This window comes from Astatotilapia calliptera, unplaced genomic scaffold (assembly GCF_900246225.1).
Source record: "Astatotilapia calliptera unplaced genomic scaffold, fAstCal1.2 U_scaffold_135, whole genome shotgun sequence".
Classification (NCBI taxonomy): domain Eukaryota; kingdom Metazoa; phylum Chordata; class Actinopteri; order Cichliformes; family Cichlidae; genus Astatotilapia; species Astatotilapia calliptera.
The window spans coordinates 1-26,332 of NW_020535658.1; the positions used below are offsets into that span (position 1 = coordinate 1).

General features: G+C 46.3%; 1 protein-coding gene across 2 annotated transcripts; it reads right to left on the reverse strand.

Moving 5' to 3' along the window:
• Window positions 1-7,148: 7,148 nt before the first annotated feature.
• Window positions 7,149-26,242, reverse strand: LOC113017485 (protein NLRC3-like). 2 transcript variants are annotated; one of them, XM_026160636.1, is made up of 7 exons: window positions 26,189-26,242; window positions 18,051-18,216; window positions 16,105-16,236; window positions 15,668-15,799; window positions 13,814-14,055; window positions 11,921-13,709; window positions 7,149-7,354 (listed from the first exon to the last, which is right to left on the reverse strand). In XM_026160636.1, exons 2-7 carry the CDS (start codon window positions 18,188-18,190, stop codon window positions 7,177-7,179), a joined length of 2,613 nt encoding a protein of 870 aa, XP_026016421.1. In that variant the 5' UTR covers window positions 18,191-18,216; window positions 26,189-26,242; the 3' UTR covers window positions 7,149-7,176. The 2 variants fall into 2 exon arrangements, with proteins under 2 accessions (XP_026016421.1, XP_026016422.1); XM_026160637.1 differs by lacking the exons at window positions 18,051-18,216; window positions 26,189-26,242 and having other exon boundaries at window positions 11,921-13,706; window positions 16,105-16,191.
• Window positions 26,243-26,332: the final 90 nt, after the last annotated feature.

Consider the following 26,332-nt stretch of genomic DNA (forward strand, 5'->3'; position numbering starts at 1 on the left):
GAGTCCAAATGATGTTGTTCCAACACGTGTTTAAAAAGATTTTAAAGGTTGTTGGTTCCGACATCTTAGCGATTTTTAACAGCAGTCTTAGTTCAGGTGTTGTACAGCCTGTTTTAAACATGCTGTTGTACAGCCTGTACTAAAAACCTGATCTGGATCCTCTGTCCGCTCAAATTTCAGGCCTATTTCAAAGCTTCCCTTCCTGTCGAAGATTTTGTAAAAGATTATATTTGTTCAGCTGCAATCTGTTGTAAAGGTTTCAGTCTGGTTTTAAAGCTCTTCACAGCACTGAAACTGCACTTTGAAAAGTTCTTAATGATCTTTTATCAGCCACTGATCAGGAGACTCAGCTGTGCTTTTGGATCTGACTGCTGCCTTGACCACAGCATCTTGACCTCACCATTGGAGCATGGCGGCATCAAGGGCGCTCTATTAGACTGGTTCAGCTCTTTTATTAAATCGCATTATTACATTTGGGGCTTATATTTGACGGCAATTTGAAAAACAGCTGAGCTCAGTTGTACAGCGGTCTTTCTTCAAACTGAGGCTTTTATCTAAGGTGAGATCATTTCTATCTTTTAAAAACCTTGAACGGGCGATCCACGTTTTCATGACGTCCCAGCTGGATTATTGTAACTCCTTATATGTTGGAGTTAGTGGGACCTGCCTGGCAAGACTGCAGCTGGTCCAGAAAGCTGCAGCTCGTCTTCTGACACAAGCTCAAAGACATTTATCGTCCCAACAACCACATATACGCTGGTCCCTCGCTGTAACACAGTTCACCTTTGGCGGCCTCGCTGTTTCGCTGATCTTTTTTGTGCAATTTTGCATGTTTTTGTTTTTTACAGCGCATTGTGTTCTGCGTCCTGATTGGCTGTAGACCATTGTCAGCCAATCTCGTGCCGTGTCTCCTGTACAGTACAGAATGTGTTCAAATTTACAGCAGTGTGACTCTGCAGTGCTGCACTGTATGTTTGTACGTTTTGTCCCAACAAACAACAATGATGACGAGACGTTTTGCACCTGTGGTAGCAGCCAAAGGCAGAGGAAGATGCTGACCATCATAGTTTCAACAAGGAGGCAAAAAGGTTGTAACTGTCCACAACAAGAACATCGTAAGGATGGAGTCAGCTTTGGCTTTGTGGCTCAGTGACCGCAGGAAAAAGAACATCGTGCTGGACACCAACATTATCTGCAGAAAAACTCAAAAGCTTTATGAAACTTTACCTGACAGCGAGGAGCCCAGGCCATGGACGAGTGCTCCTCACACAGAAGCTCATTTAATGCCAGCAAAGGCTGATTTGACACGTTTCAGAAACACTTTGCTTTCACTCTTTAATAATGAACTTATTTTTCTATGAAGGTTTGAACTTTGTTTAAACAAGAGAGAAAAGTGTGAAAATGTTCATGCCTGTCTGAGAAAAGTGTAGAAAGTGTGCAGTGAGGGTTTAACTGCCTTAAAACTTCTATAATACTTGTAAAACATAAAGCTGCTACTTCATTCTGAGACTTATTTTTAGAACGTAACTCGATAAACGAGCGACCGCAGTACTGTATTGTGTTTATTTTGAAAACTCTCAACAGGATCTTCAGATTTATTTTGAAAGCTTTATCTGGAAAACACAAACACATAAGCAGGAAACAAAGAGCGTGATATGAAACGATAGACGTTTTCATATGGTCATCATATATACATCGTTCTATCGAACAGCCCCAGCTCCTGCTGTCAGTCTCTGTAAATCTGCTCTGAAAACACATTTGTATTCACTGGCTTTTAATACAGCATGAGAGTTATTTGATATTTGATGTGTGATATTAATATTAGGAGTTATTTTAATCGTTATTTTGGATTCTTGTACAGCACTGTGGTCAACGCTGCTGCTGTAATTAATGTGCTATAAACACATAAACAATCTGCAGTTAAACATCCAAAACTAAAGATGTGATCGCTGCCTTTAGAAAATGTGCTGATGCACAAGATATCAGCTCCATTAAGGTGGAATGTGGCCGTGTTAGAAACATGTTGGAAGAAGTTTGAAGCTGAAACTGTGAAGCTGAGAGTGAAAGAGCTCCAGCGTCTGTCACAGGAAACTTTCTTATTTCCACACTGATGAAAGCATCAAGCTTTGATTTCCTGCTGCTTTTATTGAGTCACACTGTGAAACTGAGCCACAGCTGAACCAGCATCCCTGTACAGCAGACACTTACAGCGCTTGGCTGCTTCCATTGGACCCTCTGCACAGAGCTTCAGTTTCCTCTTCTGGTCCCAAAGTGCAGAACAACAAGGTTTCAAACAGCTTCGTTCCAGCAGCATCAGCCACAGACATGTAGAGAGAATCCTTTGGTTGTGTTGTGTGTTTGCATATCTGCTGTCTGTTGCTTTGTGAGGATGGATCATCTCCTGCAGCTCCAGATAAACAAGCTGGACCTGAACCTGGTAGCTTCACTTAGAAGACACTTGTGACGGGAACGTGTGAGAAGTTTTGTGCAGACAAGTTTGGATTTAGAGTGTGGGACGAGCTCTCCACAGTCTTTGTGGAGATCCACATTCTGCATACTGCCTGTGAGAAGCTGCAGACATTTGTCCTCCAAATCCACTGAGCAGCTGCTCGTGGTGGTATTAGCTTCATGTGTGCGTGTTAGCATGAAGCCTCAGTCACACTCTGCTGTGGACACGGTCACGGACAGCTGGACGCCTGATGGACGAGTCGTCCTTCCTGTTAAACTTCTTTGAGCATGAGAAGAGCATGAGAAGCTCAGTGGACACTGTTCAGTGTTTTAACTCTCGCTTTCACTTCAGCTTCACCAACAACAGCACAAGCAGAGCAGCCCACTGCCTGCATGGCTGGGACAGCGCCCCCTGGTGACTGTAAACCACTACAACATGTAGACGGCCGTCTGCAGGCTGGATGTAGCACCACCGCAGAGACGTGCTGCAGCTCTGTTTAGTTACCCAGCTGACAGCAGAGGCTGTAGTTTACTGTTACCAACATGGAAAACTGAAGCTTCACCAGCTGGAGCTACAGAGCTGGAGAACAAAGGAGACTGAGAGGCCAGAATGATGTGGGAGGAAACATCAAGAGCCTGTTTGAAAGGAGACACATGTGGATGCTGTGCCAGTCTGTGGTCTGTCAGAAGTCAGCTGAGTCACACTGCAAGAAGCTGCAGAATCTCAGAGGAGGAGATTTGGAAGTGTTTGTGGGACAAACTGGACTCAAAGAAAGAAGATGTTTGTGAAGTCTTTGGTGGAGGTGAGCAGTGTGAAGCAGAACACATGCAGATGAATCAGGAGGTCAGCATCAGTGTCTCCTTGTGGTGGACGGTAAAAGAATCAGAGCCAACGCTCCCGTCCACCCTCGGCATGAAGCAGTGCTGTTTCTGAAACAGGAGGACAAGTCCAGAGAAGACAGAGGAAGCAAAGATGAGGGTGGGACAGGACAGCAGGACTTCCTTCACACCTGCAGCTCCATCACACTGCTGTAGCTCCTCTTCATCACACATGTACCTGCAGCCTGTCTTCAAGTCCAGGAGTCACCTCCACACAGTGTAGAAGCCTCCTGTGCAGACCATGGAGTCCAGCCTCTGTCAGGGAAGTCGGCACTAAAGCCTGAAAGACTTCAATCTGTCTCTGCTCCACCCGAGAAAGACCAGCACCGTACTTGTTGTGCATTCAAGGAGGGAACATCAGCGCTGCATCGTGGGAACAACACCGCAGGAACAAAGACACAGCACGGCCGATGAAGGACGAGGACAAAGGAAAGGTGAGTGAGAAGACCCTGGTGGTGTGGACGGACCTGCAGGGGCTCCAAGACTGAGGAGCAGAGACGTCCATGTACCAGCTGAGGATGCTGCAGTGATCCAGGGAGCTCGGTCCAATCTGAGGCCGTGTGAACTACGTGGACCACAGTTTCTTCACAGACTTCAGCCACGTGAACATCTGGAGATCCAACAGTGTACGAGCTGTGAGCCATCAGCTGTTTCTCTCATCAGCTGCTGTAATGAGAGCTGCTGGAATCATCTCGAGCAGCAGGAAATCACTGATGTTGTTTCTAACCAAAGATATGGGACTGAGCTCCGCTGAGCTCCTTCTACTTTCATCCAGATAGAAACTGCTACAGTCTGCTGATTATTGCTTTGCCTCCATCACACGAGCTCTTTATCCTGTTCTTCACTCTCATTGGTTCTTTGTCTGCTTGTTTTTACAACAGTAGTCTTCTGATTGGTCAAAGAAGACAATCAGCTGTGACTAAATGTAGCTCCTACAGCAGTGATGGGAATAACTACTGAAGCTAATCCAGTATCAAAGCTCAGGAATCAGCAGCTCCCACCTCGTTTTCTTTCAACAACTATTTTTAGCTGCTGTGTTTTTGTCTTTCTGCAGACCTCAGACATCCTGCTGCTCTGGACAACTTTTTCATTCTTTTTTATCATTATTTTGCTTTTCTTTTATTATTATGTTATATGTATTAATATGTGAAACACTTATTCTTTGTGTTTTTGCTTTGCTCCTGTCAAACTGCTTTAATAAAATCTGCTGCAGTCTAAACTGTGGACGTTCCCTTTTTAACCCTTTGTGAAACAATAAAGGTTTAAATCTGAGTATTCATCTATGTTAGTGTTTAATGGGTCTAATAGGACGCTTTTAGGGGGTGGGTTTTTATAATCGATTTATCGATTAAAATCGATTCTGGCTTGGATAACGTAAAATCGATTAATTAAAATCCTGAATCTATTTTTTAATATAAATTTATTTTGCTTGAAATTCCAGAATTTCTGGTGAAATCTCACAAAATTTCAACAACAGCTAAGACAGTAAATGAGAGCAGGAACACGGATTCTGCACAAAGACTTAAACACACAGCGCGACCCGCGAATCAGAATCAGTGAGATGTCGCTTTTCTCACCCGATGACACGGACACGGTCGGGGCTGAAAGCCGACAGCTCGCTGATTCTGATGTTTCAGCGGCTCCGAGCTTTGTGTTTAACCTGTTTGAACCTGCTTAGCTATACCATACCGTCACTGCCATTATATTATGCTGCTATTCATACTGTCATTATAGTAATGCTGCTATCCTGCATATATCTTACTTACTATTGTTTGAATACTTGCGATTGTTTTATTGTACTTTTTATATTTTACATTTATATTTATTATTGAATCTTGCACCAAGGGAGTGGCACTCCAATTTCGTTGTACTCTGTACAATGACAATAAAGGCTATTCTATTCTATTCTATTACGACCTTTTTACACTGATTCTAAAGCTGTTAGTTTTATCTCTCTCCAAACAATATTGACTGAACCAGCAGCAAAAGAAGATCCAAACTACGCTTCACATAAACATCGTCATGAACTCACTCTGACTTTTGCTGTTTTGCTTCCACCACAATAAAATCACACTTCATGCACAGCTCTCTCTCTCTCTCTCTGTACTTCAAGAACAGTTTCCCGTCTAAAAATCTGTTTTCTGCATTATTCGCTTGTTATTCGCTTGTTACGCACAAGTCTACCGTTGTTTACAGCGCTGTCGGCCGCTGTTTTTTTTCCTTTTACTTGCTTTCGAAAAGAAAACCTAATTTCTGCTGTTCAATACTGAACAAATTTAAACTTTTTAAAATTATGCAAAACTGCAAAACGCTGTGTTTGTAATAAAAACGGTGTAACTTTGCTCTGCTTCACTTCAGCAGCATCAGGTAATGTTTATGTGTTTTTGATCTACTGCAGAATATTTTTATAAAATCCCAGGAAAATCAGCTTCATGTTTTTCTGTGTTTTATCTTCAGCTACTTTGACACAAAGGCCTCTGCTGTGATGCTCACACCTTTGATAAAGTCGCGAAAGTGCCAGCTTCCCTTTTATAGATACAAAAATATGTAAATATACTGATCTGAATTATAATATTTCTGTCTGAGGCAACATTTCCCAGATTCCAATCGAATTGAATCGAATCGATTCTACAAATCAGTGACGATACCCAGCCCTACTTTGAATTGTGTTACACAAAAATAAGCAAAGTTTCTCGTTGTTCAGGCAGAATCGAGCGTTGAAGAATGAATTCACACGTCAATAAACATTTTCATCAGCACAAGCAGGACAATGAAAGCAGGAAATACCCCAAACTGCCATTTCTCATTCTACAACTTCAACAACTGCACATGAATTATACTTCATACACAGACCCACAGTCTCTGATTGCTCTGAAATCTCACTGACAGCCAATAGAAATAAAGAAAAGTCCAGACTGACAGTCTCTGTGGGGTTAGGCAGTGAACTGCTCACGCTGTGTTAAAGTGCATCACAAACTATTGGAATTGGATCCAACTTTGTGAAGCAGATTTCTTCTCAGCTGCTGTTTTGAACATTTCCTCATGAACTGTATTAAACTCTGTAAATGAACTGAGAACTATTTCTACATTTGAAACTATGGATTCATTTTCCCGTTCACTTCTGTACCTTAGTGTATAAATGAATGTTAGACTGGGCTCCATGGAAACACTTGGACTGGTCTCAGCTGCCTTCTTTCTGTAGTCCTTTCTCTTCTCCAGCTTCTGTTTGAAATCCTCTCACAGAGCCTGAAACCTGCTTTGCTGTCATGTTTGGGCCTGTGTTCCTCTGCTTTAACACAAACCTCACCACAGCAGCTGTGTGGGTCGTCTCTGTAGCAGCCCGATCAGCTTCTGATACATGAACATCATCACAGCTCCTAACTTCACCTTTATTAGCTTTGACATTCATGTCTTTCTTTTCTCTGTCTGTTTCCACACAAGCTCAAAGTCTCTGCAGCCTGTTTTTATCTGCTATCATCAGCTCTCCAACAGCCTCATTCACATCCCTCACACACTCTACAGCCTCACCAGTACTGACTTCATCTTCACTGACTGATGGAGCACAACATGAACCTGTGGAGGCTGAAAAGCTGTCCTGACAAACATCTCCCCATCACCACTCCACTTCTGTCAGCCTTTAAATGAACCCTGCTCAAGTCTGTAACTTCTATTTGGAGCCAAGAGGAAAAACTGTTGTTCAGTCATTTGGAAAGACACAATATTTCTGAAAGCACTCAAACGTCTTCACATTTGTCTTCAGACACATCCTGAACATTTAGGAACTAAAGAACGTTTCAAATATCAAAGATCAGAAATATAGAAAAACAACAACAGCTGCAGTCAGTGAACTCACCTCAGAGTCTCCAGTCGACAGTTTGGACTCTCCAGTCCAGCACACAGAAGCTTCACTGCTGAATCCTGCAGCTTGTTCTTACTCATCTCCAGCTCTGTCAGATGGGAGGGGATGGACTTCAGAGCCGAGGCCACAACTTCACAATGAGTCCCTGAGAGTCCACAGTCAGCCAGTCTGTGATCATAGAAAATACAAAATGTGTTATTATAAAAGCAGAAAGTCTGCATTATAAACACAGACTGAATGTATATGAAGACAAAACAGAGTGAGGTCATAATCTGATGAACATCTGTTCTTCACATCTGTGCTTCAGCTCCTCTTACTGTGTTTGACATGACACAACGATTGAGTCTCTCTCAGACCTGCAGACTTTTAATGAGAATCTTTGTTTGGCTTTAATCTGCAGATGAAGGAGGAAGATGGCGTCACATTTAGGCTTCCATAATGTCCACAGTCTGTCACTGAGATCTGATCCAGAGTCAGAGTGAAGACACACATTTGGACTGTTTCCTGTCTTGAATCTAGAACATTTTGAATGAGCTCAGCTCAGTGAAGAGTTCCAGCTGGAAAGATGATCTCTGTTTGCTACCTGCTGCTGTCAGGTACGACTGTTCACGTCCACACGCAGGAAAAATCTGCTGACTGTCACCAAACGGAGCAGAAATGTCATCACTGGACAATAATGATGAATGAACTCAGAGCTGCTGATATCACATCTGATTTCAGGGGAACTAAACTAAAAAGGAACAAATAGAAACAACCATCATGACTCTGTTTGACCTTCAGATCAGAAACTATGGTTCAGAACAGCAGCAGGATTTCAGGCACTGTCACATCCTCAACATCCATATTCCAAATGCTCTTCCTGACAGGACACTCTTTGTTCCCACTCAGGGAGTTTCCATGTGTAGAAATCATTTCTGAATCTCAGTAGACTGGGAGGTTTTTCCATCTCATGAATCTCTTTCCTAACATCAAACTAGATAAATCAAACAAAGGAACTGGAGTCTGTCTAATTTCTGACCCCAGTAAAGTTTGTACTGGGATACCCCGACATACTCTCTCTCCATCTGCTCCCACAGCCTCATATTCACAGCTGGCCCTTCTCTCAGCATCCACACTCAGGGTGGGGGCGGGGTCAACCCCAGTCAAAACCATTGCTTTGGCCTTATGGCCATTTTATTAGTGTGCGTTTCTCAGTAACAAGCAGGCCTACGCACAGGTGTTTGGACATGTGTGGACCCGACCTACACTTAAACTTCTTAAATCCTCTGTTTCTGTGTCACCAGCTACACTTTTAATATTCATATATTCACTCCGACATTTTTGGGGAGCGGTCAGAGCTCGTACACTGCAGACAAACATGTCTCCCAGCACACAGCTGACTGTCAACTCTCTGAGATTGGATATGATTCATTTAGATTATATCTGTAAGGTGAAGTTTATCTCGGTGTTTATTTGTTCCTGAGGAAGTCAGCTCGGCTCAGATTAAACTTTAATAACTGAACAATTTCAATGAACCTTAACGCCTCCCTGGAGCATATATGGAACTGAATCAGTCACTTTTCTTTATTTCCTGATGTTCATATGTGACATACATGTTTTAACCATTAATCTGGAATTAAACTGACATTTAATGTATTTTAAGGAGGAAAGAGAAATTTCACCAGAGGATGTTGATGCTGTTCATGGAGACTGAAGACAGAATGATTTATCTGTCTTAATATTTCTGCTGCTCTTTCCTCAGGTGCAAAAATATATTAACTGTTGGTTTTAATTCAAAATCAATGGTTAAAATGTTAAAATACCAACAAACTTGTGGCGTTAGTGTTGATATTCTGTGAGTTACTTAAAGAGATCACACAGGTACAGGACATATTTTATGTTTAAGTTTATGCATGTTTGCGGTGAGATGTGCATGTAGTGGGCTGTTATGTTGTAAACTGTGTGGATGTGTTTGGGAACAGAAAGATTATTTTACTGCATAAAACGGCGCTGCTGAAACAGCTGTTTCTGCCGCTGATACACTCGGCCGGTGAACCACCTGACTCACACAGGCTCTCCTCCTCCACAGTCCTCGTTTATGAAGAGCTTTACAAACACAACATCACGGCTAACAGCTGGATTCTCCCGTTTCAGTGCCAAACAGCCACTTCCTGCTACAGACAGTAAAGTGGACAGTTCGGCGCTAAACATGTTTTTAAAACTTTAAGCTCTTATTTGTTAAAGCCAGCTTCACAGACAGATCTGTGTCAGTGTTTTAGAGCAGGGCTCAGTGGTGTAAACCAGCCTTTATATGTGTTTCATCTCCATTTTTACATTAAACTGAACCAAAACACTGAAATCTGGGACTCTCCACTTTTTGGTTTTAGAAGTGAAGAAGCTGAATGTTCGTATTAAACATCTTCAAGAAACTTAAAGCAGTGCACTCGCTTTTCTTTCTAAGCGGCCTTTCTTAGATCACCTGATGTAACCTGAGTAAATTATGTCGAGTGTCAGCGGGGTTTGAAAACTCTGCAGCATGACCCGGGTGTTGCTGGTGGCATCATGAGCTTAGACCCCTCAGTCAGCTCGGTCTAAAGTCATCGTCAGCACTAACAGGCACAAATAGGCTCTAACGTGACAAACTGACCCGACATTTAAAGAGTGCCCACTACAGTCTCAGCTAAAACATATGTGCAACGCCAAGGACTGTACACTGGACTCCATTTCAGTGCAAAAGAATAAAACAAAGTAAATCCATCCAATCTCCTCTGCCTGTCCTTATCATCAATAAAAACAAGAAAACAGAAAATCATAGAAACAGTCATCTTTGTTATTGCATCATCACACATCAGTTCCCAGTAACTAGTCAGAATGAGACGTTGTTTTCATCTTTCTCACACTCATCTCACTCCCCGGTCACAACAGGTGGTGACTTTAACAGGTGTTACAACCTGGCTCAAAGCTGCAAAAGAGGGCGGAGACTGAAAACAGAGACTGGTTTCATTTTGAAGTTCTTAATAACCTCGGCTAAAGATGAAAACAGACAGCGTGACAGGGTCTGACAACGAGTGGTGTCGTCGTCCTAACCGACCTCGGCAGTTATTCACACGCCATGACCAAAAACTCCTGCAGTGTGACAGCAGACAGAGGAGGAGTCACAGAGGAGCGTAACAGCTGTGACAGATGCAACAGGAGGACGAGCTCCAACAGTAAACACACTGTGAAGACAGGAAAGCAGTCACGAGTGATGTTGGTCCTGTTTTTATCTCCACTAAAACCTCTCTAACGTCACATGTAACAGAACACAGACACGTCTGATTATCAGGGACCACGACCCACATCTTTGCCTCACTATGTTTATAAGAAGAGACTGAAAATAATGATTCTCCCAACACATCACCAACACTTTTATGGCAAACAGATAATAGTGAGTGACAAGAGGTGAACTGTTTCATATGCAGTTATCAGGGTAAATACATTTAAACCAAAGACACTGGAAGACTAAATGAAAGGAACTGAAGGTGACAATTCAAGAAGCTCAACAGAAGTCAAATGTAACATGATCAAGATTCCCTGTTAAAAACAGATATGTACAGTATAATAGTAGACTACACTAATAATAGTGTACAGTATAATAGTATACTATACTAATAATAGTGTATAGTATAATAGTATACTATACTAATAATAGTAAATTTAGTGAGTAAATGTATTTCATTTTAAAAAACATTTTTTTCCAATTTTACAAATCTTTTAAAAAATAAAATCAAGGATTTACTTTGTACATTTAAAATGGTGATTCCACTCCTCATTTGAAAATCCATTTCTTCACTGCATTTCCCTTTCCTGTTAGCTCAGGATTACCATATTAGGTATTAGCTGACCTCTGACCTTATATTCCACTTGTGTGGTGTCAGAGTCTCGTCTCTGTTTTTACAGAGGATGTGGTTCTGTTGGCTTCATCAGGTGATGGCCTGCAGCTCACAGTGGAGCTGTTCTCAGCAGAGTGTGAAGCCGTGTGAATGAGGATCAGCATCATGGTCCTCAGCTGGGAAAGGGTGGAGTGCCCACTCTGGGTCAGAGACAAGTTCCTGCCCCAGGTGGAGGAGTCTGAGTATCTCAGGGTCGTGTAAAGAAGGGGGAGGGGAGCAGGAATCAACAGACAGACTGTTGCTGCGGTAACAGTGAGGTAGACGCTGTACTGGTCTGTCGTGGTGAAGAGAGAGAGAGCTGAGCGTTACAGCGAAGCTCTCAATTTACCGGTCGATCTACGTCCCTGCCCTCACCTATGGTCACGAGCTGTGGGCAGTGACTGGAAGAACCAGATCGTGGTTACCAGTGGGGCAAATAAATTTTCTCTGAAGGGTAGCTGGTGTCTCCCTTGGAGACGGGGTGAGGAGAATCCTCTTCACAAAAACTAATCAAGTGAACAAGACTCTCCAGGAGGTAAACATTTAAATATCCAAGTCCACCATAAAGAGAAAACTGCATGAAGGGAAACACAGATGGTGCATTACAATTCACTGCATGTGTTTTACATGAAGAATGGAGGATATACCGTCCACTTTCACTCTGTCTTTAGCAGCAAGTGGCTCTTTGTTGTTTGGCTAGCTGCACTGAAACAGGAGAATCCAGCTGTTAGCCGTAATGTTGGTGTTTGTAAAGCACTTTATAACCAAGAACTGTGTTTTTAATTTAAAGATTAAACTATTAACCGACACTGATCAATGATGTAATGATCACATCTGGACTCACCGAGCCTTTCTGCAGTTCCTCACAGCTGGAATCAGTCTCAGTCGTCCCTCCTTTGAAGCTTTGTACTTCTGCAGGTCAAACTCATCCAGAACCTCCTCTGACATCTGCAGCATGAAGGCCAGAGCTGAGCAGTGGATCATAGAGAGGTCCTTTGACCTTTTCTTTGACTTCAGGAACTCTTGGATCTCCTGATGTACTGAGAGGTCGTTCATCTCCATCAGACAGTGGAAGATGTTGATGTTTCTGTCAGGACAGGAATTAAGCTTCTTGTTATTCTTCAGGTTCTTGATGACTCTCTGGATGGTTTCTGGACTGTTCTCTGTCTGACCCAGCAGACCTCCTAAGAGTCTCTGGTTGGACTCCAGACAGAGGCCATGAAGGAAGCGGACAAACAGGTCCAGGTGGCCATTTTTACTCTGGAGGGATTTCTCCATGGCTCGTTTAAGGAAATCATCCAGAGATGACTCGTTGTATTTTTTTCCCAAGAAGTTCTTCAGCACCTCTGACTTCCTGTTGGTGAAACAGTGGAACATGTAGACTGCAGCCAGAAACTCCTGGATGCTCAGATGAACAAAGCAGTAGACTGGTTTCTGGAAGATCACACACTCTCTTTTGAAGATCTCTGTACAAACTCCTGAGTACACCGAGGCCTCTGTCACATCCAGACCACACTGCTCCAGGTCTTCTTGGTAGAACATGAGGTTTCCTTTCTCCAGATGTTCAAACGCCAGCCTCCCCAGCTTCAGAAGAACTTCCCTGTCAGCCTCCGTCAGCTCCTGTGGACTCGTCTCATGTCCCTCGTGGTACTTGTTCTTCTTCCTCTTTGTCTGAACCAGCAGGAAGTGTGAGTACATGTCAGTCAGGGTCTTGGGCAGCTCTCCTCTCTGCTCTGTAGTCAACATGTGCTCCAGAACTGTAGCAGTGATCCAGCAGAAGACTGGGATTCTACACATGATGTGGAGGCTCCTGGATGTCTTCATGTGGGAGATGATTCTGCTGGACAGCTCTTCATCACTGAATCTCCTCCTGAAGTACTCCTCCTTCTGGGCGTCAGTGAAGCCTCGTACTTCTGTTAGCCTGTCAACACATGTAGGAGGGATCTGATTGGCCGCTGCAGGTCGGGAAGTTATCCAGACGAGAGCCGAGGGAAGCAGATTCCCCTGGATGAGGTTTGTCAGCAGCTGGCTGACTGATGACTTCTGTGTGACATCAGACAGCAGCTTCCTGTTGGTGAAATCCAATGAAAGTCTGCTTTCATCCAGGCCGTCAAAGATGAACAAAAGCTGAGAGACAGCCAGCTTCTCTGCTGTGACCTTCTGTAGTGTTGGATGGAAAACATGGAGCAGCTCCAGAAGACTGTACTGCTCATCTCTGATCAGGTTCAGCTCCCTGAATGAAAGCAGAACCACCACACTGACATGTTGGTTCTCCAAGCCCTCTGCCCAGTCCAGAGTGAACTTCTGCACTGAGACGGTTTTTCCAACACCAGCCACGCCGTTGGTCAGAACCACTCTGATGGGTCTCTGTTGGTCAGGTAAGGCTTTAAAGATGTCCTGGCACCTGATTGGAGTGTCATGGAGGGCGTCCATCTTGGAAGCTGTCTCCAGCTGCCTCACCTCATGTTGGCTATGAACCTCTTCACTCTGTCCCTCTGTGATGTAGAGCTCAGTGTAGATCCTGTTGAGGAGGGTTCTACTTCCTCTTTCATCACTTCCTTCAGTCACACGTTCACATCTCCTCCTCAGACTGATCTTATGTTCATCTAAAACCTCCTGCAGACCAACATCTGCTGAAAGAAAGAAAAACAGAAAGAAAACTCTTCAATGTCTGAACAACAACAAGAAGTCCAGTTTTCAGAAATGAGTCCATCAGCAGACAGATGTTCAGTCTTACTTTGTACACAGCTGCTCTGACTGGCTGTCTGCAGTCCAGCTCTGCTTCTGGATCTTTCTCCACACTGGGGACAGGACCAGTCTCCTGATGAAGCAGACTGGTCCCAGTATGAGGAGATGCACTGTCTGCAGAACCAGTGTCCACAGCTGGTAGAGACTGGATCCTTCAGGACGTCCTGACACAAAGCACAGCAGGACAGCTGCTCCTCCTCACAGACACCACTCCTCTTCCTCTTCCTCCCTCTGTGAACACATTTCTTTATCACTAAAATCATTGACTGCCAGTGACAAACATCCAGATTTGATGACACTGTGCAGAAGCTCTGATGGTCACAGAGAAAAGTCAAAGTGGAGAAACTTGTGTTTGAGTTCAGAATCCAAGTTTCCTTTGCTGTTCCTGCCTGTCTTATTAAACACAGAGTGATCAGCCTACAAACTCCACAGTAAAAGCCTTCATCACAGAGCTGATTATGTCCTTCACTGGATGTACTGGAAGTTTGCGATCCATCACTTTCAACTGACCTTTGACCTCCTCTAAAAACTGTGGTGGAGCAGCGGTGTCACGTTCAGAGCTTTCAGCTTTATTTTCAAAGAGTTCAGTCATCAGGAAGTGAACTTCTTGGTTCTGATTTTCTTTCTATTCTTTTACAGAAGTGAAGAAGAAGAACTACAAGCTTTGAAATGATCTGAGTGATATTTTTGAACATTGCCACCAAATTGAGTTCAGCCTCCAGCAGTAACTTTGTTTCATGATGCCTCCCTGATGATGTGATGTTTGATTACAAACCTGTTTATGTGTTAGACATTAATCACATGAACACAGGCAGAAAAAAGAAGCCAATGAAACAAATGACAGAAACGTGTTCATTCACTGCCATAATCCATATTTGATATGTACAGATGTTTGTAAAGAACACGTGTGCAGCGCTTTGTTCTGAGTATCTGCTGTCAGCACACAGTGCAGCAATAACTACAACCACACGTTTCTGTAGATCCTGAACATCAGCCTGGAGGAATCTGACCTCAGGTCTGCACACAGAGGAGCTTCACCTCTGGGATGATGCTGGCTTCAGCTCCTTCTACAATCAGGCAGAAGCTTCTGCACCATCAGGACACAAACAGAGAGGAGCTTCTATCCTCAGACCATCCAAGTCCTAAATCAGAACATGCTCCCCTCATAGCATCACCATCAGGGTTTAAACAGGACCTTACATCATGTTCTTGTCTCACTGTCATATTTCAGATCATACCTGATTCATTATGACGTCACACGCTGCTACACTGATCCTGCTGCTTCATTACTGCTGATATTACTCTGCTCACTCTGTTCAGTTACTCTGTTTACATCACTTTGCTCATTTGCTCTGTTCTGCTTGCACTGCTCTGTCAGTACATGCTGTGCTAATGTGGCACAAAGCACTTTAACATTACATCTGCACAATGTTTCATTATTTCATTTAATGATTGTTTCTAATGTTTTGTCCAGTCACAGGAGCAGCTCAGCACATTTCACTGTGTTGTACGTGTATGACGATGCCTGTGACAAATAAACAGCCTCGGACTCTTCAATCTTCTGCATTTCTTTGGAGATCAGCTCAGTGGCCTGTTGAGACCATCTTTCTATTTCTGATGACTCAGTTCAGATTATTATCCTGATACTTTCTTTTAAAATGTGATGAAATCATTTATCTGATGTTCTGACACAAATACACCAAAACGATCCCAAACAGCACAAACCACCACGTTACACACAGTGTAATAAAAATACAGGCAACTACAAATAAAAACACAAACTAAAATTACAAAGTGGTCACAGAATTTCAAACACCCGTAAATGAGTCAGCAGCTCTCTTACATGGTCAGCTGAGCTCCATGATTGAAGAACATTGTTGCTGCAGGTTCATGACTGAAATATGGAGGTTTGTTTCTGGACGAGTCACTCCTCACAGACACACAGCTGGATGCTGGAGACTGTGACCTCTGACCTCTGCAAACACAAACACATCACATGAATTACTGATTAATCTCTGTTTAAAATCTTTTAAGCAGCTGCAAACACACAAACTGGATGATGTGATGGTTTCTGTCAGTAATAGTTGTCTCAGATTAGAGTACAGACGGCTGCAGAGACGTTCACAGCAACAGAGCAGAAATCATTACCTTGGATTGCATTACTACTACGATTGATACTAGCATTATCGTACCCGGACCACCATTAGGAATCATTTATGATGTCACTGGTAGAACATTTATAGAAACAACCTTTGAACTCTGAGTCAGCAGCTCTCTTACATGGTCAGCTGAGCTCCATGATTGAAGAACATTGTTGCTGCAGGTTCATGACTGAAATATAGAGGTGTGTTTCTGGACCAGTCACTCCTCACAGACACACAGCTGGATACTGGAGACTGTGACCTCTGACCTCTGCAAACACAACCACATTGCATTCATTTCACATCAATTAGTACACCACAAAAGGCATGCAAGAAACACAGTATGAAGGCAAACTTCTGGCTTCAATAACATTCAACAGGTCAGGTGGAAACTTTTCTCAGATTTGATTCATGTTTTTATAGAACGATCCAGCTAAAAAAAATATACCATTAGGTCAGGGGTCAGCAACCTTCAGGACCCAAAGAGCCATTTGGAGCCAGTTTCCACGCAAAAGAAAACACTGGGAGCCACAAATACTTTTTGACATCTAGAATGAAGATAACACTGTATATACTGTTTTTTACCTTTATGCTTTGTGTGAACAACTAAGGTGTGTTGCTTATGAAATCCATGAAGTGCTACAGAGAAAATTACAGGTTATTTATGTAATGAACACATTTGAACTCTTAAAGAAATATAACAAAAGGAAAGACACCCAGCTGAACTAAAATGATGTAGCAAACAAAAGCTGCTGTGAGCCGCCACCCTTATATCTCCTTTGGGCTTTTGGAGCCTTGACCTGACTTTTAAAAAACAATTGGAAAAAAAGCTCTATGCTGCTGAAAGATGAAAAATAGATATTTGCAAAATTCTGCCTAAATATGTATTTTACCTGGTTAATGTGTGTGGCGGGGCGTGGTCTGCAGCACTGCTGCAGGGGAGGCGGACGCACCTGAGCGGCACCCGCAATCACGCCTCGCCGCCTTAACGTCTGTGCTGTTGTGTGTCGGGCTGTGAGCTGCAAAGCTACAGCCGGCTGTGTGCGTACAGCAACCGTGTGTGAAAAGTGGTCAATAAAGAGAAGCTGAAAAGCGAGTTCATGCAAACATCGTCGGGTCTGCCGTGATATGTTTACAACGGGACTTCTGCTCCTGAACCTCTGCGCACAGCGTCTGCAGGTCGGGGCTGTACGAAGTCACTTTCATCTTTACAGGACTGTAAGCTGTCGTCTGTGAGGCGTGAGCGGTGTTTGTTTTTAACATAGTTCACGGTGGAGAACAGCTGCTGACATAATGTGGATCCGAAGATCCATAACTGGCCTACCTGGGGCTGAAAGTCTCGATAAATGCACGGCGTTTCGGCGGGTACACCGGCTTCCACGAGTGTGACGCTTATTTGAACAATGAAAAAATAATAAAATATAATTTTCTTTTTATATATCAATATCACAATAATCTTCCAATTTAGAACTACAAGTTAAAAAAGAACATAAATAAAATACACTTCAGCTAAATACTTCTAATTTATTTTCCCAAACCACGAGGAGCCGCACTGTAAGGACTAAAGAGCCGCAGGTTGCCGACCCCTGCATTAGTGTTAGTCAATGTTGCAACTGAACTGAAAAACAAAAGATTTTGGTCAGGTCCAAATAAACAAAGTCACTATTAATACAACACAACCCCCCCAAAAAGAGCCATGTAGACCCCGGGCTCTATGGGTCTTGTGCTCGGAGCTTGTTCCTGTGCTGCCATGATTAGTGCCTCTGTGCTGTCTTTCAGTCCAGCTTTGTTCAGCCACTGGTAGGATTTCTGGATGTCAGCCACTTCCTCTGCCTGCTGGTGGTGCAAACTGTGTTGTTCTGAGTTTCATTGGACGTCTTTGTCCAAAGCACCAGACAAAGGGCAAAGTAGATGCATTTGCATCAGCAGGAAAATACACCCCAAACTAGCATCATCATTATACAACTTTAACAACTGCCACTAAATGATACTTCATACACAGACCAGTGTTAGGTTAAGTTATGATGTCACTGGCAGAACATTTATAGAAACAACCTTTGAACTCTGAGTCAGCAGCTCTCTTACATGGTCAGCTGAGCTCCATGATTGAAGTTCACTGTTGGTGCAGGTTCATGACTGAAGTGTGGAGGTCTGTCTCTGGACCAGTCACTCCTCACAGACACACAGCTGGATACTGGAGATGCTGCTCCGTCCTCTTCCTCCATCTTCTTGATGTCAGGGTGGAGTTAGTCTGAGAGGTAAACACACACACTCAGAGGTGCTGTTGTACTGGAAGCATCACACTGACGGCTTTCTAATGTTGGAGCTTTGGCCCTAAAGTCCAAACCAGTTATTTTAGAAGCTCAAAGTCTTTAAAAAACACCAAAACCATCACATTATTTAATAAGTACATGATCAGGTGGATGAAGGAACTCAGTGTGTTTGGGATCATCATCATGGTGAGGAGCCCACATGTTACGGCTCCTTTGGAGAGAAGCTGAGGATCACTGCAGGAAGTGAGCTCATGAAACCAAACTGCTGTTTGTGAGCAGCATGACTCTGTTATTGGACCTGGGCCCTGTGCTTCGTACGTCGCTTACTACATCCAAAATCAAATGAAACATCCAAGACCAAACCATCGCGCTAACCGTGAGCGCGCTAATCCGGTTCCCCGAACACACCTGCTGTTGACGATTAGTACAGCTGGACGCAGTAATGTGACATCACTGGGTGTCGTAAAAGGGGCTACGCATCGATAGTGGAAACATTGATCGGCAACCCTCTGATTGGTCGGCGAAAATGTCGACGGAGCGCGCTCGGCTCGGTATTTTTCGGCAGCAGAGCAAGAACTCTTGAGTGAGGGATTTCAGGAGTTTCAGAGTTTAATCAGAATGCAAGGGAACACTGCAAAGGCTGCAAAAGCAAGGAGCGAGGGCTGGCAGGAAGTTGCTGACAAATTAAACTCGTAAGTAATTTAATAATAACAATAATAATGGAGTGGATTTATATAGCACTTTTCAAGGCACCCAAAGCGCTTTACAATGCCACTATTCAGTCACTCACATTCACACACTGGTGGAGGCAGCTACGGTTGTAGCCACAGCTGCCCTGGGGCAGACTGACAGAAGCCAGGCTGCCATATCGCGCCATCGGCCCCTCTGGCCAACACCAGTAGGCGGTAGGGTAAATCTATTATATTACACTATATTATCCAATATTATATTACATTATATTATAATATGTTATATTTTATCCTCTTTCACATTAGAGCCACAACAGGACCCACTAGAACATGGGAACAGGTAAAAGTGAAATATAAGAATATTCTACAGAATGGTAATATTTATCACTTATATTGCTTTTAGTCTCTTGGAAAGAGACCCTGGAATAATCTGTTTGTTTATAACAGCAACCAAGAAAAGGGCAGAGCAAAAAAGACAGGTGGTGGTCCTGCACCCCCTCGTCAACAAGTTGGTTAAGTAAATAATACCCTCACGGGAACATTGATATCTCTCAATGAGCACACTGTCGCGCTGAGCTAAAGGATCCTGTCTGTCCCGCAATATACGCTGGATTCTGAGGACTCTCCTTATCAATCTTGCACCTTCCGCAATGGGTGGCTCGCATATACGGACAGGACATGGCTGCGACAGACTTCCCAAATCCACCTTCGCTTTTATAGCCGTGGTCTCTCATCTTGATTACACGAAGTAATTTACAATTGCTACTCTGAAATATGAATTACATCTGTAATAATCACATACATGTAATAGAATGTTAATAGTACTGTAACGATGGTTAAGTGTTACTGGACAGTGACATGTTGGTTTTCTCTGCACACTGTTGTTGTTCCTTTAAGATTCATGTTTGGTTGGGCTGCAGGAAGTAGTGAGGGTGGTGTACAGGAAGGGGTGGGGGGACCTGGTTGTTCTGTATGGGTGCCAGGCTGAAGAGAGGTGTAGTTCGAGAGCGCTTCCCCCTGAGTTAACAACCCGCTGGCTTATGTGCCGAATAAACGGACAAACTGAGACCCCAACCGTCTGGTTCTTGTGAACGTTACATTGGTGTCAGAAGTGAAGAAAGGAAAAAGAACCCCAGAACGCCCGAGACCCTGTTGCCGGCGACGCTTGCCGTTACGAGACGAGGATGTTGCCGGGCAGGATTAAGAAGGAGACGGAGGAGAGGGAGGTTCGTCCGCGCTCGCCCGCCCATGGAGTGAGGGAAACGGCGCTGCGGCTGTCTGCCGAGGCTGGATTTTCTCCAGGTTTGACTAGGCTCGGGAACTGTTCGCACAGCGGCCGCGATTCCGGCGGGAAGGAGTCGACCTCGCTTGGCGCGCCGTCACGTGATGTAAACAAACATGGCGGCGCCCAGCAAGCTGCAGCGAATATAAAAACGCCTAAGTTCAGCGGCAAGACGCCATGGGAAGTGTTTATCGCACAGTTCGAGCTGTTAGCTGTTGCAGCTGGCTGGTCTGAGGAACATAAAGCTCTCCAATTGGCTTTGTGCCTGTGTGAGGATGCAGCTGCATACCTGCTGCTGCTGACCGAGGAGCAGAGGGGAGATTATAATGCTCTGGTCGGAGCACTTCAGAGGCGCTTCGGGCAGTATAACCAACCAGTGCTGCTGAGGTCGGAGTTCCACAACAGACGCAGATTGCCAGGTGAGCCCCTCCGCATTTTGGCCCATGAAGTCGAGTGCCTTTGCCGGAGGGCGTATGACAGCATGCCACCATCAGTGCAGGCGGAGTTAGCTCGGGACCAGTTCCTGCAGGCCCTGAGCCCTAAAGAGCTCCGCATGCAAACTCAGCTTGCTCGGCCGGCCACACTCAGTGCAGCCCTGGAGCTAGCGTTGGAGAGGGAGATGCTTGCAGGATCCTCTGGGGGCGCTGACGACGCACACGTGGTGAGGGCTGTGTCAGCACCTGTGGAACAGATGAAGACGCCAGCGGGCCTGTGCAGTTTGGTGCAGACAGCTTCGCTGCAGTCGCCTTCCCCTCGGGCTGGCCCACACCGCCGACCTCAGAGCTGCTGGGGATGTGGACAAGTCGGACACCTCATCAGGCAGTGCCCCAAGCTTGCAGCGGTTCAGGGAAACGCCCACGGGCCCGTGTAGGCGGGAGTACACGGGCCTGGGAGAACGACATCCCCACACCACCGCCACCTCCACCCGGTGCAGCCATCACTGTGGGCTGGACCCAGGTTGGCGGCTTTTGCCATGTTCCAGTGACGATTGCGGGGGTGTCCTGTATGGCCCTGCTGGACACGGGATCCAATGCAACGCTGGTCCGACCCGATATTGTCCCAACCGGAGCTGCTGTACAACCGACTAACGTGCAACTTAAGACTGTGACCGGTGATCTGGCCCCAATGAGAGGGAAGGGAGTGTTCCAGTTCAAGGTGGGGGACCTCGGTGTGTCTTATGCTGCCTGGGTGGCTGACGTGCAGGACGCCTGCATCCTTGGGCTGGATTTTTTACGAGCCATTGGTGGTGTACTGGACTTAGGCAAAGGCCTCCTCGTACTCTCTGATGGGAAGAAGGTGCCGCTTATTCCTCCCCCGGTCTGCACAGCATCTGCCGCGGCGTCCACCTCCACCGCAGAGACCCCTGCAGACCCGCCAGCAGAACAGCGAGCGGAGGAGGAGGAGGAGGAGGAGAGGCTCTCAGCAGTGAGGAGTATCTGGTCAAAGAACTGTGAGGGGCTGACTCCACAGCAGCAAGAGAGTCTATGGCAGGTACTAAAAGAGTTTAGTGACATTTTTGCCCTGAAAGAAAGTGATGTTGGCTTGACACACTTGGTAGAGCACATCATTGAGACCGGGGATGCCCAGCCTATTAAAGTGCGCCCCCGCCGCCTGCCCCTGGCTCATCAGGAGGCTGCAGACAGGGAGCTGTGTGAAATGATGAAGGCGGGCATCATAGAACCATCTGATAGCCCGTGGGCCTCCGCGGTGGTGATGGTGCCTAAGAAAAAAAGTCCTAGGATGCGTTTCTGTGTGGACTACAGACCACTCAACAAAGTGACGAAGAAAGACTCTTACCCCCTTCCCAGGATTGATGAGTCCCTCGACTTAGTAGCCGGGTCCTCCTGGTTTTCCACCCTGGACCTGCGGAGTGGCTACTGGCAGGTGCCACTGTCCCCGGAATCCAGACCGAAGACAGCCTTCTGCACTAACAGGGGACTATGGCAGTTCAAAGTCCTGAGTTTTGGCCTTTGCAACGCTCCTGCGACCTTCGAGAGGCTCATGGACAGTGTGCTGGCTGGCGTCCCACGGCAACGGTGTCTGGTTTACCTGGATGATCTTCTAGTGCACGGGAGCTCCTTTGATGCTGCCCTGGATGCCCTGAGACAAGTGTTGGAGAGGGTGGCGGCTGCAGGCCTGAAGCTGCATCCCGACAAGTGCCACTTCATGAGGAGGGAGGTGGAGTTTCTGGGCCACAAGCTGGGTCGTGAGGGCATCAGCACTTTGGAGGAAAAAATTCACACCATTACCGAGTGGCCCACACCAGCAGACCAGAAACAGCTCAAAAGCTTCCTAGGACTGGCGTCTTATTACAGGAGGTTTGTGAAGGGCTTTTCCTCCATAGCCGCACCACTCTTCCACCTGCTGCAGAAGGACCGTGACTTCATCTGGACCCAGGACTGTCAGCAGGCGTTCGACACCCTCCGCAGATTGCTGACAGAGTCCCCAGTCCTTGCCCCCCCTGACCCCGCCCTACCTTTTGTCCTGGACACTGACGCAAGTAATGTGGGGCTGGGAGCGGTGTTGTCGCAGGTTGGACCGGAAGGGGAGAAGGTGGTGGCGTACTTCAGCCGGGTCCTGAACAGGAGCGAGCGGCGCTACTGTGTCACACGACGAGAGCTGTTGGCTGTGGTGGCGGGGGTGAGACACTTTAAATACTACCTGTGCGGCACAGCATTTGTTGTCAGAACTGATCATGCTGCCCTTCAGTGGCTGATGTCTTTCAGGGAGCCAGAGGGACAGGTGGCTCGCTGGCTGGAGGAGCTCCAAGCCTTCAATTTCACCGTGGAGCACAGAGCAGGGACGCACCATTCTAACGCAGATGCCCTCTCTCGCCGCCCATGTGCTGCAGCTGGCTGCCGTTACTGTGAGAAGCGAGAGGAAATAGAGCGGGAACTCACGACAATAGACGGAGCAGCACAGCTCGCCTGCAGGGTTCTTCTGGTGGTGGATGCAGCGGAGTGGAGGGCACGGCAGGAACAAGACACAGACCTGCTGCCGGTCCTGCAGTGGCTGGAGAAGGGGAAGCAACCCCTTTGGGATGAGGTCACTGGGTTTTCCATCTGTACCAGGGGGCTGTGGGCCAAGTTTGCAGCTCTCAGGCTGAAGGAGGGGGTGTTGGAGCGTGCCTGGAAGGATCCTGCCACGGGGGAGGAGAGGTGGCAGGTTGTGGTGCCAAGGTCGCTGAGGTCAGCTGTGCTGGGAGCCTGCCATGGGAGCACTGGCTCTGGCCACTTTGGGGTCTCCAAGACTCTTCGCCGCCTCCGCCAGGGCTATTACTGGGGTCAACAGCGGAGGGATGTGGAGGACTTTTGCCGCAGCTGTGATGCATGTTCCTCACACAAAGGGCCACAAGACCAGTCCCGGGCTCAGCTTCAGCAGCAACCAGCAGGAGCCCCAATGGAGCGAGTAGCTGTGGACGTCATGGGCCCATTTCCTCGCACAGACAGAGGAAACCGCTATGTTCTTGTGGCCATGGACTATTTTACCAAGTGGCCGGAAGCATACGCCATCCCAGATCAGGAGGCTGAGACGGTCGCTGATGTATTAGTGGAGGGGATGTTCAGCCGCTTTGGAACAGCAGAGACCCTCCACAGTGACCAGGGGCGTAACTTTGAGTCCAAGGTATTTGCTGCCATGTGTGAACGCCTTGGGACTAAGAAAACCCGCACCACCCCACTTCACCCCCAAAGCGATGGGCTGGTGGAAAGGTTTAACAGGACGCTGGCCCAGCAGCTAGCCATCCTTACCTCAGAACACCAACGGGACTGGGATTACCATCTTCCCCTTACCCTCATGGCCTACAGGTCGGCAGTGCAGGACTCCACCCAATGTACGCCTGCCCTGCTCATGTTAGGGAGAGAGCTGAGAACTCCTGCAGAGTTGGCTTTTGGGAAACCCCCGGACGCGCCAGAGGCACCACCGGGCCGGGACTACGCAAGGAAGCTGCAGGACCGGCTGGATTCTGCACATTCCTACGCCCGAGAGCAGCTGGCGAAGGCAGGCCTGCGCCAAAAGAGGAATTACGACATCACCACTAAAGGGAGGCACTTCCGTGCTGGGGAGCTGGTGTGGGTCTACAGCCCAAAGAGGAAGAAGGGACGGTGTCCTAAACTGGATAGCAGCTGGGTGGGGCCTTGCAGCGTCCTAGAGCGAGTGGGGGAGGTTGTTTACAGGGTGCAGTTGCCTCCTAGGGGGAGGATAGTAGCGCTGCACAGAGACCGGATGGCCCCCTACAGAGGACAGTCCCTCCCCTCCTTTCCAGAGGGACGTGTACAGAGCGTCCATGACCCTGCTCAGAGGGGCCCCCGACCGGGGCTGCGTTCCCCCCCCTCGGACTCTTCACCCCAAAGCCCCGAAGCTCCGCGTCCTCCTCAGGGGCTCAGGAGGTCAAGGAGGGAACGTAGGCTACCGCCCCGCCTCAGAGACTGTGTCGTTCCCTCGGGGACGAGGAACTTATTGCTGGGGGGGCAGTGTAACAATGGTTAAGTGTTACTGGACAGTGACATGTTGGTTTTCTCTGCACACTGTTGTTGTTCCTTTAAGATTCATGTTTGGTTGGGCTGCAGGAAGTAGTGAGGGTGGTGTACAGGAAGGGGTGGGGGGACCTGGTTGTTCTGTGTGGGTGCCAGGCTGAAGAGAGGTGTAGTTCGAGAGCGCTTCCCCCTGAGTTAACAACCCGCTGGCTTATGTGCCGAATAAACGGACAAACTGAGACCCCAACCGTCTGGTTCTTGTGAACGTTACAGTACATTTCCCTTTTTTAGGAAATGACCTGTGTGAAATCAATAAATGGATCAGGTGCTGCATTGTCTTTAGTTACATTGATGTTATTTATTTATGGTGAAACAGTGGTGGAATATCGCTGTTGCTTTCGTATGAATGACGCGGGCATACCTGCGTGGCCGCGATCTAATCCTGTTTACATAAAGTAAACCTGCTCCCCAGCAGGTTTACGCTTACGGCTCTGTTGCTATGACAGCAAGTCCCGGATGGGCTTCGGGGAACCGAACGATCCAGGATCACGCGAAATCGTCAACAATCTCATCCAGCTAACTCACTTAGCGAGGTACGAAGAACAGGCCCCTGCTCTGTGTTCTACATATGATCAATACTTCAAATATCTGTAAACATCTCATCTTGTATTTGTTGCACTTGGTCACATCTGTGTTTAAAAATAGATTTTTAATGTCACTGAGAGTTCTTTTCTACCTTTATTGATTTATTTTGGAATAAATTAAATATAAAGGTGCCAAAAACTGCCTGCAGCTTCAGCTCTGTGACAGGAAACTACTGTCAGGCTCAAAATGACTTCAGATTATTCATCACAGAGTGTTTATAGATCACAGGACACGTTACAGTTTTACAGCCTCACGGACATAAAACTCTTAAAGTTTGTTTCTGAAGGGATTTTCAGATCAGACCTGATGTTTCTGCCTACAGCCTGTTTACCGATATAATCAATATCAGACATCAGAGCAACAGAAACCTCGGTGATCAGGACGCCGGGACTGAGAACAGGAAGTGGCTCAAACGTCGCACTTTAAGTGAACTCCACTCACAGTTTCTGTCGCCATTTTAGTTTTAAAAGACGTCGTGATAAGGGCGGGTCTTACTGTGAACCTGCGCGCTCATTGGCTAATAACTTGAGATTGACAAGTCGTTATCCAATGAGCGCGCGGCTTCTCCCAACATAAAGTAGTTTCCTTTGAAAAACCAAAGTCTGATTATTTTTGCCTCCACTGACGGAGCCTGTTGTTCCCGCCACAGAGACACAGTAATGTCAGAGCGGTGTTAACACTCAGCTGCCTCAGCACAGCTCTCACTCTCCTCCTGCTCTCTCAGCTAAACTCACTTCCTCTCTACTTACAGGAAACCAGCGCTCAGAGGAGCCGACCGACCTCACGTTTCACCCACAGACACGAACAGTGTGGAATTATTTTATGTCATAAGAAGAAACATATTCATGTTAACACTCACCTGCCTCAGCTCCACCTTCCTCCTCCTGCTGCTCTGAACGGAGGATCAACACTTTCACTTTCACTGCTCCTCCCTAAACACAGAGGATGCTGGGACTTGTAGTTTTTACCTTGTGTGATATTTATGGCTGTGACACTAAATCAC